Genomic DNA, 14,794 nt, shown 5'->3' on the forward strand with positions numbered 1-14,794 from the left:
AAGGCCAATTCTAGAGTGACAGACTCTTCCACAGATGCTACAGAAAAAATTGGTTGTCAGGTCTGTTACACAGTTGGCTCTCCCATTGCGCTTCTGTCTTTTTTCCTGCCAACTGCTAAATCTCTTCGACTCGCCACACTTTAGCCCCGCCTTTATGGTTGCCTGCCAGTACTGGCGATCGCTGGCAACTGACTACCACGACTTGTGATCAACGTCACAGGACTTCATGTCGCGTTTGCAGATGTCTTTAAAGCGGAGACATGGACAGCCGGTAGGTCTGATACCAGTGGCGAGCTCGCTGGACAATGTGTCCTTGGAGATCCTGCCATCTTCCATGCGGTTCACACGGCCAAGCCATCTCAAGCGCCGCTGACTCAGTAGTGTGTATAAGCTGGGGATGTTGGCCGACTCGAGGACTTCTGTGTTGGAGATACGGTCCTGCCACCTGATGCCAAGGATTCTCCAAAGGCAGCGAAGATGGCATGAATTGAGACGTCGCTCTTGGCTGACATACGTTGTCCAGGCCTTGCTGCCATAGAGCAAGGTACTGAGGACACAGTCTTGATACACTCGGACTTTTGTGTTCCGTGTCAGTGCGCCATTTTCCCACACTCTCTTGGCCAGTCTGGACATAGCAGTGGAAGCCTTTCCCATGCGCCTGTTGATTTCTGCATCGAGAGACAGGTTACTGGTGATAGTTGAGCCTAGGTTGGTGAACTCTTGAACCACTTCCAGAGCATGGTCACCGATATTGATGGATGGAGCATTTCTGACGTCCTGGCCCATGATGTTCGTTTTCTTGAGGCTGATGGTGAGGCAAAATTCGTTGCAGGCAGCCGCAAACCTGTTGATGAGACTCTGCAGACACTCTTCAGTGTGAGATGTTAATGCAGCATCGTCAGCAAAGAGGAGTTCCCTGATGAGGACTTTCCGTACTTTGGTCTTCGCTCTGAGACGGGCAAGGTTGAACAACCTGCCACCTGATCTTGTGTGGAGGAAAATTCCTTCTTCTGAAGACTTGAACGCATGTGAGAGCAGCAGGGAGAAGAAAATCCCAAAACAGTGTAGGTGCGAGAACACAGCCCTGTTTCACGCCACTCAGGATAGGAAAGGGATCTGATGAGGCGCCTCTATGCTAAATTGTGCCTTTCATATTGTCATGGAATGAGGTGATGATACTTAGCTTTGGTGGACATCCAATCTTTTCTGGTAGTCTGAAGAGACCACGTCTGCTGACGAGGTCAAAGGCTTTGGTGAGATCAATGAAGGCAACATAGAGGGGCATCTGTTGTTTGTGGCATTTCTCCTGTAGCTGACGAAGGGAGAACAGCATGTCAATGGTCGATCTCTCTGCTCGAAAGCCACACTGTGCCTCAGGGTAGACACGCTCGGCCAGCTTCTGGAGCCTGTTTAAAGCGACATGAGCGAAGACTTTCTCCACTATGCTGAGCAGGGAGATTCCACGGTAGTTGTTGCAGTCACCGCGGTCACCTTTGTTTTTATAGAGTGTGATGATATTGGCATCGCGCATGTCCTGTGGTACTGCTCCCTCGTCCCAGCAGAGGCAAAGCAGTTCGTAGAGTGCTGAGAGTATGGCAGGCTTAGCACTCTTGATTATTTCAGGGGTAGGTTAATGCAGGTCTTAAGCAAGCATTGCAGTAAAATGAGTGGTCAGACTGTCCTTTCACCTCTGATACCTGGCTTCAAATCAGGTCCAAATTGATGGATTGTAAATTTGTTCTCTGTGTACATTGATGTGGCTAGCTAAAATGGGTTTGACAGTTTCAACTGAGGTTCTGGTCGGTGCAAGTTGACAGTACACAGCTGTTAATATTTGCCTCTAAATTGAGAATCTCAGCTGTTGTGAGAAATGGAAAACATTACAATGAGGCAGTAGATGCTACTTTTGTGAGGCTGGACATTAATGGGGAGTAGAGGACATTGCACCAAGTTATTTTTGGTGCCGACGCTGGTGGTGGATTCACTACCATCTTACACCTTGAGGAGCACAAATTAATTTGTCTTGGATACCTTGAGGACTGAGGCAGAGATATGTGGAGGGTGAAGAATTACTGATTGTACCTTCAGTACACCAAGCCATCAAATGACTGCCGTAGATCAGTAAAATAGTTCACCTCACTCCCACAGCTATGTCACCATATATTATGGAGGAACACTCACTTAGCATGGGACGAGGGTGAGAGATACTGAATTTAGTGCTCCAGGGAACAACCTTACACATCAATAAAGCATGTTTCAACCTATTGGTGACCAAGTTAATAGGTCCATTCAGCTACAAACGAGTTGTTGGTTGTTTAATTTGCTGCAAAGTTTATTAGTCAAGTAAAATTGTAACCATTCATCACAATCTAAATACAAATGATAATTAATAGCAAAAATATAGGCACACCATAACTCTGATTTAAAAAATACATATTTGTAAGTTGTCAGTAAAATAAATAGTATTAACATTATGTGGCAGCTGGGCAAAGACATGCCTCTTCAGTTCTGAGAGGTTGGTACAAGGATAATTTCAATTCTACTGCTTATGGTAAGCCTTTTTGAGAAAAAGCCTGAAGGATGAAATTTGTATTATTTGCCACATTACTGCATGACTTTTATCCAATTTAAGAAAAGGCCAAATTACACTTGTAATTCAAAAGGATCCACATCCTTAATATTATAAAGGAGCAAAGTTAAAGAACACTAATGATGCCCGTTGGGTGCAGGCCATGCAAGTGGGGCCCAAAGGTTGCTGATGGCCTCTCAATGAACCTCATCAGCTTTTGACAGGTTGTTGCCTATGGCCACCAGAGATGTGATCATGATGAGAGACGTCTGTGTGTTCATTATGCTGCCTGTGCCTCAGCCAATGGTGCTTTACTCCAAAGAGCTTAGATTTTGAAATAGTATTTTCTTTGATTTATAGCGTAAGCAATGGAAGCATGGTTCTGACAGCCGCCATCAATAGTTTCAGATTTCTTTTCAATCTTGCATTCCACTGTCAGAATGGCTCGAAGCTTTTCAGTTTAGTAATAGCAATTACTGTAGCATTTCATTGCAGACCAATATATTAAAGCACTTCTTATGACTGGATTGGTTTCAAAAAAAGGTTGGTTGCTAGTTGTTAGAATATTATTTGGATTAAATTAAAATACGCTTTACAAAGCCTGCACATTCATCTTGTAAGAGTCAGAATAGACTTTAAATCTCGAGGCTCACACAATCATTATTGCACTGCCAATAAAGACCTGAGCATTTTAAATATATCAGTAAATGAAAGTACCTGTTTTTGTTCTCTTCAGAGTTAACCAAATGTAATATTAGTGTTGCAGAATCAAGTACCAGACACAAATAGAAGCACAGAAGGTTCTCTCCTTTACTGCCCAACATCCCCAACAGTGGACTGCAGTTTGAGTGCAAACATTGTATGGTTTTAAGAAAATCAAGTTCATTGCAAACAAACTCCAGCTATTATTCGTTGTCTCTGATCCTCTCGCCAAAAAAGGAAAAGAAAAGCAAACCTATAACACAAGTAACGTAATACATCATTTCATTTTCTATAAAAAATGACCAGGGATTTCCTATGAAAGCAAAAGGGATGGTAAAGTCTTTAGTTTTTTTTATATACTGCATTCACTAAGGCATTTGATGACAGTTGTTATTGTGCATTAATTTGTGAGAACACCAGCAGGATTTCCTTGGTCGACAAATTGTTGTTTTCTTAGCATCTCACATATTTGCTAAAGTTGCTATTGAGTTTACTTGCTAATAGGGTTTCTTAGTAATGTCCCATGGCTTGTCTTGGTGGGTGATCTGGCACTGTTAACAGTGTATAACCCTCTGGACTGAAAGAAGAATATAGACCAAGGCAAAGAGTTATCCCAATTGCCATGAGGTCTTTGTCACACACTAGCAGGATCTTTGTCATCCAACAGAGGATAATGGTTCCAACAGTAGAGGCTTCTGGTACAGACACGATGGGTAGAATGGTCTCCTTCTGTGCTATTAAATTCTATGATTCTCTCCTTCAACAGTGTCAAGCGGGAACTGGTTAGTTCCCCGGATAAGTCTCAATCCATTCATTCAAAAAGAGTCTGAACTCACGGACAACCTGCACAAATCGTAGGGAGCCATTCTGTTCCTCCACAGATGTAAAACTGAAGACTTTAAAGATCAAGTAGGAGTGCACAGAATCTTGTTTCCTTAGACCTCAATTTTATATTTATGGACTATCCTTATCAGGTAACCTATCTGATGAGTTAATCAAAACACAGAATAATATTTAGATCTTTATCTTATAATTTAGGGTTCGCAGCTTAGCCAGTTTTGAAATGTGAATCCGTAGTATGGATTAGTGTTTTCAAACAAAACGCACATTGTTCTTAGGATGTACTGAATGGTTGAAAATCACAATAACCTCTTCTCATAATGGGTACATTTCTTTATTTTTAAGTATTTGGGGTTGTCATTCACTTATTTTTAAAAAAAAGTATAATCTGTTTTAAATGAAAATAACAAGGCCAAACAGAGATTTTAATAATTGTACCAAATGTTGCTGCCTAGCCTATATACACTGGCTAACTATAATGCCAATGCGTACAAGTATTTTGCAAATGTTGCAGCTTAGGCACCAGAATAGCTAGGAAGCAGTTGTGTGAACAGTTCCTCATCTGGTCAGTTACCTATCTCAGGTTTGGTGTAATGACGAGACCCCAAGCAGCATCCACAAGGAGGGGAGGCCAGCAGCTTCTCAGAGTGTCTTTGGTGCAGACCTATCTTTCAGCCACCGCCAGTGGATTGTCAAATGAACTGGACAACTGCAGACTTCCAAAGAAAAACGTAAAATTAGTCCACTCCGACAGTCGTAGCTATATTCTTTGCTCTTTGTTACAGATTATACCAGCTACGCTAAGTGATTGAAACCATAATAGAGCATGTAAGGCATGCAAAGATTTGATAAAGGAGCTAAATTAGTTTGTTGAAATCTTGACTCATTGAACAAGCCCCACCCAACAATTTCAAAAAAGCATGGTGCTGGAGAGTTGCGAGCAAAGATCCATAACTGACACTGGTTGACAGAGTTCTCAATGGCTGAAAGGGTTTATACTGTTGAATATTTGAGCTTTACAGTTTGGAAAGGTTCCACATTCAATGCTTAATCTGTGCTGACTTAGCTGACAGGTCTCCAGTCGGTACACTACACCTGAGGCCAGATTTTCAAATACCGGAGGGGTCGGGACCGGATGCGATTTGAAAATTGCGGTCCCGGAGGTTGTCTCCAATGCCTCCGGAACAGTCCGCAATTTTCAATGTGAGGCCATAGGGGGTGGGTGGAGGGAACAGGGAGCGGGGAACTCACTTGCCTCCAATTAAAGGCCTATTAAGCTCATGAAGGAGCTTGATAAGGGTCGGGGGTCTGCATTCTAATTTTCAATTTGGATTCCGCGAGCCCAATCAGTCTGGTGCATGATAGTACACAGCTGTTGGGCTCACAACGGGCAGAGGCAAACTTTTGGAAGATGAAATGTTTTGGGCCCATAGGGGATCTTGTGTTGGGCCAAGCACAGGACATTATTTTTTGGAAGTGCTGCCTCACCTCTTTATTCTGCTGGCCCTCCACGCTGTCTACTTTCTGTGGCAAGGCAGCGGCAGGCCCCATTATGGCTGCTGCCTGCCTTTGCTGTTATGCTCTGCAGGCAGCTGCTGCGTCTTGTTGACCCTCGGTGCCACTAATTAGGTACTGAGCTAGCCTTCTGCCTGATTGGGGCATTAACATTTTAAGATTGCGTTGCTGCAGCTGAGGCACGGGTTTAGGACCCAGAAATCATTCAGGTGTCAGGATTTTGACCCCATTTTGAAAATTCAGCCCCTGGGATAAATATGGGAAAAATCCGGCAGGAGTCCTGATCATTAACCAGCTGGAAGTGCACAAGTGCGGCAATTAGGGGAAGACAAGATTGGTCTTGGTTGTGATGAGCCAGAGTTCAAGTAGCCTGTAGACATTCATTGTCAAGGTTCATTCACTTGGACTATGTATCTGAGGGCACCAATGCATTTGCACACTGGGAAATAGTGAAAGCCTTCAGGATAGTAAGGGAGACAACTGGCAAGAACAAAATATGTCCTGACATAACCTGGGAGCAGACATATTTGTGCAGAACTGTTCCTATGTGACCTCACAACATTCTGTTCCTTGGCATCATGAAGGAAGAATAAATAGTCGATGTGAAAAACACAACCAAGATATCTCTTTCCATGGCATTTGTAATTATCTACAATTAACTAAATACTTCTTGGTGATTTCATTTTTATGTGGCATCTTCTGTTCATTTGGAACTTAGAAAATACTGCTCACTTTCTGGAGCTAAACATAAACATTTACTCTGTTTAAAGACAAGAATTCCTTGAAAAGTAGGAGGGGTGGTGATATGATAACAGTACAGATTTTATTCACAGTTGCTTGTTTATCCCAGAAACCCAGACTAAGTTCCAGGTACAGCTGTAGGTCTAAGTTCACAAATCTTATTTACATGAAGGCCTGCTCAGTGCATTCACTGCACCTTCATCTGTTCTTGCTACAATAATGTAATTGTGCATTGAAACTACAAAGCTCTTTGTCATGCTTTAGCAAGTAAAAACAATACAGTCTGATCCTGCTGAATCTGATTGAATTTATCGTGTCCTAAACTCCTGAACACTTGGGGCTCATGATTTTTTACTACTGGGATGTAATTGCTCAAAGAAAATTCTTTCAACAAAGGTCTTAAGATTACATTCCTCACAGCAGATGGGGCTGCAGTAAGTGTAAATGCTGAACATCCCTTTTTAAAATGAAAAAGTGGGTGAAAGTCTACAACTGATGCAGCAAGCACAGCATGAAAGTCTAAAATTAGGCCTGACTGAAATTCTGGCCAGGGCATATTTATCTCTGATGAGTTGCTAATCTTTCACAGCACCATATGTTCTCACTGAAAAGATCTTGAAGATTTTGCAGCTAGTTCCAGATGCATAGTACTTGTGCCCTAACCAGAGCACATATTCCCAATTTTGATAAGACATTTACTTATGCTTATCAACAATAGACTAGATTATAACATGAAGTACTTTATTGTGGAAGTAACAGGACAAGGCTACTGGCAAAATGTCTCCTATCTCACAGATGCATGTGACCACACACAAATACATGACATGCAATTATAGAGTGGTCATAGAGAAAATGCAGATTCATCCATTCTTCCAAGCAATAACTTGCATCTAGATAGTTTTTCATGTAGAAAAATGTCCAAAGCACTTCACAGAAGCATAATCAAAAACAAAAATGCCAATCCTAAGGAGCTATTTCACAGGGGTGCACAAAAGCTTGGTCAGGGATGAGTATTAGGAGGGTCTTGGAGGAGAAGCAGATGGAGAGATTTAGGGTCGGAATTCCAGAGTGCGGGGCCTAGACAGTTGAAGGTGTGGCCACCAGAGGTGGGGGCCAGGGTGGGCGGCTTGTAAGACTAGAGTTTACAAAGATAAAGAGAATCAGGAGCGGAGCATAGGAGATTTAAACATGACTGAGGATTTTAATTTGGAGGCATTAGGGGACTGGGAGCCAATATAGATTATCAAAGTCAGGAGTGATGCATGAGTAGGAGCTGATGGGTATAGGACATAGCAGCAGATTATTGGATTAGCTGATATTTATTGTGTTCAGAGGATGGGAGGAAGACCAAATAAACTATTGGAATAGTAAAGTCTGGAGAGGACAAAGGCACAGATGAGGGTTTCAGCAGCATATGGGCTAAGGCAGTATGTGGACGGACAATGTTATAGAGGTGGAAGTAAGCAGTCTTTGTAATGGAGAACATTGGCGTCGAGTAGGATACCAAGGTTGTGAACAGTCTGGTTCAACCTCCGACAGTGGCTGGGATGGGGATGTAATCAGTGGCAAAGGTACAAAGTTTGTGGCGGTGGGTCAAAGACGATGGTTTTGGTCATCCTAATGTCTAACTGGGTGTCAGGCAAGCAGTCTGAGAACAAAGAGGCAGTAGAGGGGTTCAGAGAGCTGGTGGAGAGGTAGAGCTGGAAGGCATCCTGTAAAATCTGATCCCTTGAGGCCCAATTTTAACTCTGTGTAAGTGAATGGGTTTTGTGAGAGTTAAAATCTCACCCCAAGTCTTCGAATGATGTCACCAAGGGCAGCATGTAGATAAGGCTTAAAGGCAGACTAGTATAAATTCTAATAATGTGTAGCTTATAAGGAACTGACTCTGGTTCATGCTGTATTGATAAAGACTTTACAGCCTGCAAGAAACCCTCAGATCATTTTTAATACTATTACTTCAATTTGAAATTATGTCATCAATTTTTGGTCCAAAATGATTGGCCCCTTTTCATATGAGCCATCTGAGGATTGAAGCAGCTATTTTAGCAAACATAAAATGATACAGGATGTACATTAAATCTACATTAGTTCCATATACGATTGCAGATACTGTACAAGAAGATAATACATAGAAGTACCAGTTGGTGCAATTGACAGTCCACATCTGGCAGTTTAAATATGGCCAGGTTTGGTATATCAATTGTTTCATTAATCTATTAGTTCCTGTAATACTGACCACACCTAAACCAAGGCAAAAATCATCTATATTTCTTAATGTGCACTATATGACACATACAAAGTCATATTGGGAGAGCGTCCAGTCCCATCAGTCACAAACGCCAGTGTTGCCAACTCAACAATGGATATACCTTATTCTCCATCCAATTGTTGTCTATTCATTGGTGTCCACTGCAATTCATATTTAAAACATACATCCTGAAGTTTTCACCACTTCACTTTAAAAAAAAAAGCTGTGGAAAATATCTCTCCAGGAGTGGATCCGTGTTCTTTTTCTCAGGCGATCAAATGAAGACTGCGAACTTGTTGCATCATGAAAGCAAAAAGTTTATTTAAGATTTCAACTACATTTAACTACCACAAGGAAGACTTCTCAATCCAGGGTGTAGTCCAGTTAGAAAGTAACACGAAACTTTTTAATACATTATATCACTGCCACAAATTATTTCCATGACTCAGTTTCAGAATTGCATACAATACAAAAAAAGGGAGAAAGGAGGGGCTCCCCGTTACACAGGGTGAAATATACAGTACTGAATACTGAATTCTGTATGCATTACAATTTTTTGCGTGGTTTAGTAATGACATGACCAACATTCAAAATGATCATCAGTATTTACAACAGTTGTACTGTTTGTGTTTAAGATGATAACCAAACCTTCCACTTTAGGGTTTTTTTTTTAAAAGTTGCTAGAGCAACCCTGATTTCTTAAAAGATACAATGTACATTAGATTACATGAAAGAAAATAAAGAGTTAATTACAAGATGCAAAAAAGTAAGAAAGACAAACTACTGTGTGAATATTGTTCAGAGGTAGTAAGTGAGCACTCTAAGCTACAGAACATGTTGAAATTCTATTGGTTCATATGAGTTTGCATGAGGTAATAAAGCTGTGTTTTGATTGGTGAGATGTATAAATACTCTTTACCTACATTATTTACAACACTCCGTGTGAACCTTGCCATTTCCTGCCACAGATAGGTTGAAGTAGCAAATCTGAAAAAGTATGAACGCTGCACCCAGCTAGTACTGTAAAACCCGGACTTCAGCTCGTACAAATTCAGAAACAAAGCATTACTAAGACTGGCATTGAGTTAGTGTGTTAAAAAATGATTCTAAATAGCACTCTGTTTTAATAGAAAGTCTCATGAATAACAATATCAGTTCTTGGCAACTCTAGTAAATTATCCATGGGGCAATAAAACAGCTCAACCGATTCTTCCAAGTGAGTCTTTATATTTGTTATACAGTTGTGATAAAGGAAATTTGATCAAGATTCAGATATCCTGTAACACTTCGTTGTTCTAAGCAAGCTATCAATTCTAGATATCTTGCAAAAATAGTTTTAAGAAGTAACAAGAGTTTAGCTTTGCTAACTTCATTAATTTATGTCTGTCTGCCTCGGCACCAGCATTCTTGTGTCTTGCAGTCAAATTGAAACATGCATTCATACCTCAAAAGGTCAAGAAGCTTCACAATAACATCTCACACATATAAATCTTCAAAAACATGTTTTCACCCTTCGTGGATTCCCATTATAAAATGACTTTTTGTTCCATTTTAAGTCAGAAATCAGTAAGCCTATATAGATCCTTGCCTCAAACATTAACTGAGTAAGGTAAGACTGCCGTACAAAATGGAATTATCATGGTATTTTCAATTAGAACCTATGTGTTCCTCTTCCTAAATATGAATTGTATTTTATTTACGTTTTCCACCAAAGAGCAGGGTTTTACAGTAAAGCAGCAGGTGACTGGGCTACAGAAAATCCACTTTTCTTCTCCTACTGGTCAGTGCTAATCAAGGCCTATTGGCTCAGGGAATGGATGTTGCTAGGAGATCAGTTAGAGGTATCAGAGTGCACACTTCCAGGTCCTTCTGTTGGTGAAGTCACAGAAGATGGAGTGGTTGCATCTTGCCATCCTCCATTAGCCTAGAAAACATGAATATTTTATTGGAGTTAATATCAGGCTTGTTAGTGAAATACAGTAACACATTTTTTGCACTGAAATTCAAGGAGCATCCAGGAAAATTAACTAATTCGTAGACAATGACAAAAAGTACATTTCCATGTAAACTCATATACCGTAATTTTCCAAATATAATATGCATTTTTCCCCTAAAAATTGATCTAGAAGTTAAGGTGCATATTACACATGGTGACAAATCAAAGTGAGTTTTTTGCAGCCAATAAGTGGCCCTTACAGGAAACGCAGTCGATCCTGTTTGGAATCGACTATCTTTCCTTAGAAAAGGTTTGGGTCCTTTTATTAAGCCCAGAGGAATTCAGACCAGATCTCAGTTTCCCTGCCTGAGACTATATAACGGCAGAAGGATAGAAACTCTCACAAGGAAACAGGGAGGCTACAAAAGAAAATTGCTGCCTGCAAGAGAGTTGAACAGTGCCTCCTGTAGCGTTTCATTCAAGAACGGCTCAGTGATGGTTCTCCTCAGAGGCAAACCACCTGGGAATTGCAAGGCTTTAATCCACCAAAGGACTCAACTGGCATCATAAGCAGTAGGATGTCATCCAAAACCTTTTATGGAATGACTATTTTGATACTCATGATCCAGGTATGTTAGTTGGTATTTTATATAATAAAACAGGTAAGAGGCAGGCAGTGCAGGAATACCCCGGGAGTGTGGCACTCTCAAACAGGCCCTCAGGCCTGCCACAGCTGACTTGCAACTGGCCTGTCATGCCACTGGGAATAATGACACTTTGACCGCAGTATGGCAAAACTCTAGGATGTAATATACATGCTGATAAGGCAATTTGACTCTTCGTTCATGAAAATTGGAGTGCATATTATATTTGGAAAATTACGTAATGCAGTTCTGAAGCTGAAAAGGATGTTACTTCAGAATTAGTCGAAATCTAGGATGGTTATATATGCACTAATTGGCAAAACCAAATACATTTTCCTTCCAAACTTAGGACTTTGAATGTTTACGAAATCGTAACACTCAAAAGGAAATCCATTTAGATACATTTATCAAGTAACACTGATGACATAAAAAGCATACATTTACTTGTTTCCCCAAGTTGTAAGCTCTGTCTGTGGAGGGAAAAATTGTCCTTTCATAAGATATATTTAAAAAATTGTAAGTAGAATAACGGTATCAAAACACAGTAAATATATAAATAAGCACTTCAACATTATAATCCCCAATAGATATTATAGGTAATTTCCTGCAAACTCATAGTACAATGATGAACTCTGCCATGGAGCAACAGGCAAGGGTTTGCATTCACGATTCACTACAGGGCAAATTCCTGATCTCGGCCATGCATGCGGGCAGATGCCAAATTCAACTCTGATACAATCACAGTGGCAAGAATGGAAGAATGAGAATGGGGCAAGTCACCCTGGTTGGTCTTGTGCACCCATCAGCTGGTTGAAGGTTGTCACAAACTTCACAGCAGGCTGCCTGCCCACTTCTGAACAGAGGGATTGTAAAGGAGAGAAAATAAAATTAATTTTTTAAATGAAGTATATGAATAAGTTCCCCTATTTTTAGTTACTTATGAAAAACTACTGGTCCCAAGCCATGATCTTTTCCCTATCAGGAGGGAGCAGATGGTGCCAAGTGAGAGCCTCCCAGGCTCTCCATCTTATCTGCAAAACAAAACTTTCCCTCAACATCCTCCAGTGCTTCACCTTCACTCATTACCCACCCATGGCATCTTCAGTCAGACTTGTGCCTTCCTGATAACACAGTGCCATCTTGGTGCCTTTCTCAGCCACCCCTTCATTGAGCACCTTATCGTTATGTATCTGCACCTGATAGCTCTGCTTTTGCTCCACGTCTTGCCTTCACACAGCCCTTCTCCCAGTGCCTCCTTTTTACTAAGCTTCTTTGCTGTTGCGTCACTCTCCCACACCCCTAGCTCTCATAGCTCCGTAGCATCCAGTCAGAGGTTGGGAAGTGTTTGCAGCACAGAATGTTATTATGCCAACACATCATTTCTTTTTTATTCTTTCATAGGATATGGGTGTCGCTGGCAGATCAACATTTGTTGCCCATCTCTAATTGCCCTTGAACTAAATGACTTTCTCGGCCATTTCAGAGTGCAGTTAAGAGCCAACCACATTTCTGTGGGTCTGGAGTCCCATATAGGTAAGGACATTAGTGATCCAGATGGGTTTTCATGACAATTGATGATCACTTTCAATTCCAGATTATCAATTAATTGTATTTATTAATTAATTGAATTTAAATTCCACCAGCTGTTGTGGTTAGATTTGAACCTGTGTTCCCAGGGCATTAGCCTGGGCCTCTAGATTACAAGTTCAGTGACATTATCACTACGCTACAATCTCCCCTTGCGTTCTGATGCATTAATATTTTTACAGCTGATCACTTAACATTTAATTTACTACTAAAATGCATCGTTTTCATATACTTGTGGCCACAATTGCTCACATACTGAGTTCCCAATCTCAGCCACGCTGTCTGGCAGGTGCTAGTAAACTGAGCTGACACTGGGAGGGGAAAAGAATCAGAGGGTAATTTAACCTGCACCATTCTGTCGTAACTCCACACTGACGGTTATTAGACAGCAGAGTGGGAGAAAATAAAACAACAAAGTGTAGGGGATGGCAGAAAGGTTTTAGATTTAGGAAAGAGCACTCCTCAGAGGTCCCGATTTTAAAACAACATTTTTAAGGTTCTGAGTCATCAGTCCGTGGACACCAATAATTTTAACTCCTGCAGGCTCATACACATTGATGGCAGAAATGTTTTGTGGGGGGCTGGAGGTGATGCCCTACCTACACATCAATTCAAGAACCAATGTAAGGGATGCAGAGTTCAACCGATTGTCAAGGCTGGGATTCAATTTAAGGACCCTCAATGTGAATGCAGCATTGTGTCTGGATCTATCAGTCTGGATCCATCTGTGAAATACCATCAATTTCAAATTGATTGCTCACTTTTTTTTAAATTTTCATTTCCTCTTCATCGGTACTATTCTGCACTATGCACCCTCTCCAGCCAGGAGGGCACAGTGATTTTGCCTGTTGACTAAGTGGGAATGAACATTCATCAAAGGGTCAATCAGTTATAACTCCATGGTGCACACAAATTCAAAAAGATAAGGTAGATTAGGCAATACTGAGAGAACCTTCCAGTTCTATTCCTCATCCTCTCCATTTTCTGGTTTGTCTTTTTCTAACTTTCTAAAATACACACATCCTAAAAATACATTCAAAATGTAACAGATATATAAAAACACACACTAAATATAGACTATATAAATACACATAAGTATTATGTAAATTTGTCACAAAAAGCACAATTTATTACAGACATAAATAAGATCTAGCCTACAGGGCTGGAGTTTAATTTTTTTCATAAGCAGCCCAGTTTTGCTAGTGGCTATGACTGTCACTAGCAAATTTCTTCTTCCACTAGCGAAACTGATCAGAATCAAAGCAAGACTGATGATTGGGATGACAAAATGAAAAGTGAATCCTGGGAAGCTGGGACACTGCTCTGTGGAGCTCATTAGGAAAATCTTGCTAGTGTTTAGAATACTGACTAGCAAAACTGAAAAATCCATGAGCAATTTGCTAGGCAGCCAGTATTAAATTCAAGCCCTGATTATAACTGCTGTCAGACTCAATCTCCTGAAAAGTGTCCACATTTTGTACAGACAACATTATTTAGATTTAGGAAAGAGCACTCCTCAGAGGTCCCGATTTTAAAACAACATTTTTAAGGTTCTGAGTCATCAGTCCGTGGACACCAATAATTTTAACTCCTGCAGGCTCATACACATTGAACAGATCATACAAGGCATCATACAGGGAAAGATTTCTGCTGACATAAGGAGAGCTGGCAGAAACAAGGCAAATATTGAAAGCAGTCCCTTGCAAATGAAACCAAGCTAATGCGTTTTGCACAAATTGATAATCCATTCAACTCTGCTAAGTGAATACCTGATAATTGAATGTTTTTCTTAAGTGAACTGGATTTGAATCCTAAATCTCTACCCACTGGATTTAGTTCTTTCAGCTGAAGTATTTCTGCTGTGAACCCTTGTGTGGTCAGATTACACAATCCACCATTTTTATAGCTGGAATTACAAAATGTATAATGTGACTTGTGTTATTTCAACAATCTCCTATATAATAGCAAGTTAAGACAACGGCACAAAACCTGCACTATTTCAAAAACTC

The 14,794-nt window shown here is 40.7% G+C and overlaps 1 protein-coding gene across 6 annotated transcripts in view; it reads right to left on the reverse strand.

Moving 5' to 3' along the window:
- Window positions 1-7,193: 7,193 nt before the first annotated feature.
- The window catches only part of pbx3b (pre-B-cell leukemia homeobox 3b), a 266,799-nt gene continuing 259,198 nt past the window's right edge, over window positions 7,194-14,794 (reverse strand). The window contains exons 9-10 of one of the 6 annotated variants that reach the window (XM_068012460.1): window positions 13,547-13,637; window positions 10,522-10,542 (exon numbers count right to left, since the gene is read on the reverse strand). In XM_068012460.1, coding sequence (XP_067868561.1) covers window positions 13,581-13,637 — 57 coding nt within the window. In that variant the 3' untranslated portion in view covers window positions 10,522-10,542; window positions 13,547-13,580. Of the gene's footprint in view, window positions 10,543-13,546; window positions 13,638-14,794 lie in introns of those variants that run through there. The other 5 variants (XM_068012461.1, XM_068012457.1, XM_068012462.1 and 2 more) reach the window with 5 other exon arrangements.

The sequence above is a fragment of the Heterodontus francisci genome, chromosome 32 (assembly GCF_036365525.1).
Source record: "Heterodontus francisci isolate sHetFra1 chromosome 32, sHetFra1.hap1, whole genome shotgun sequence".
NCBI lineage: Eukaryota > Metazoa > Chordata > Chondrichthyes > Heterodontiformes > Heterodontidae > Heterodontus > Heterodontus francisci.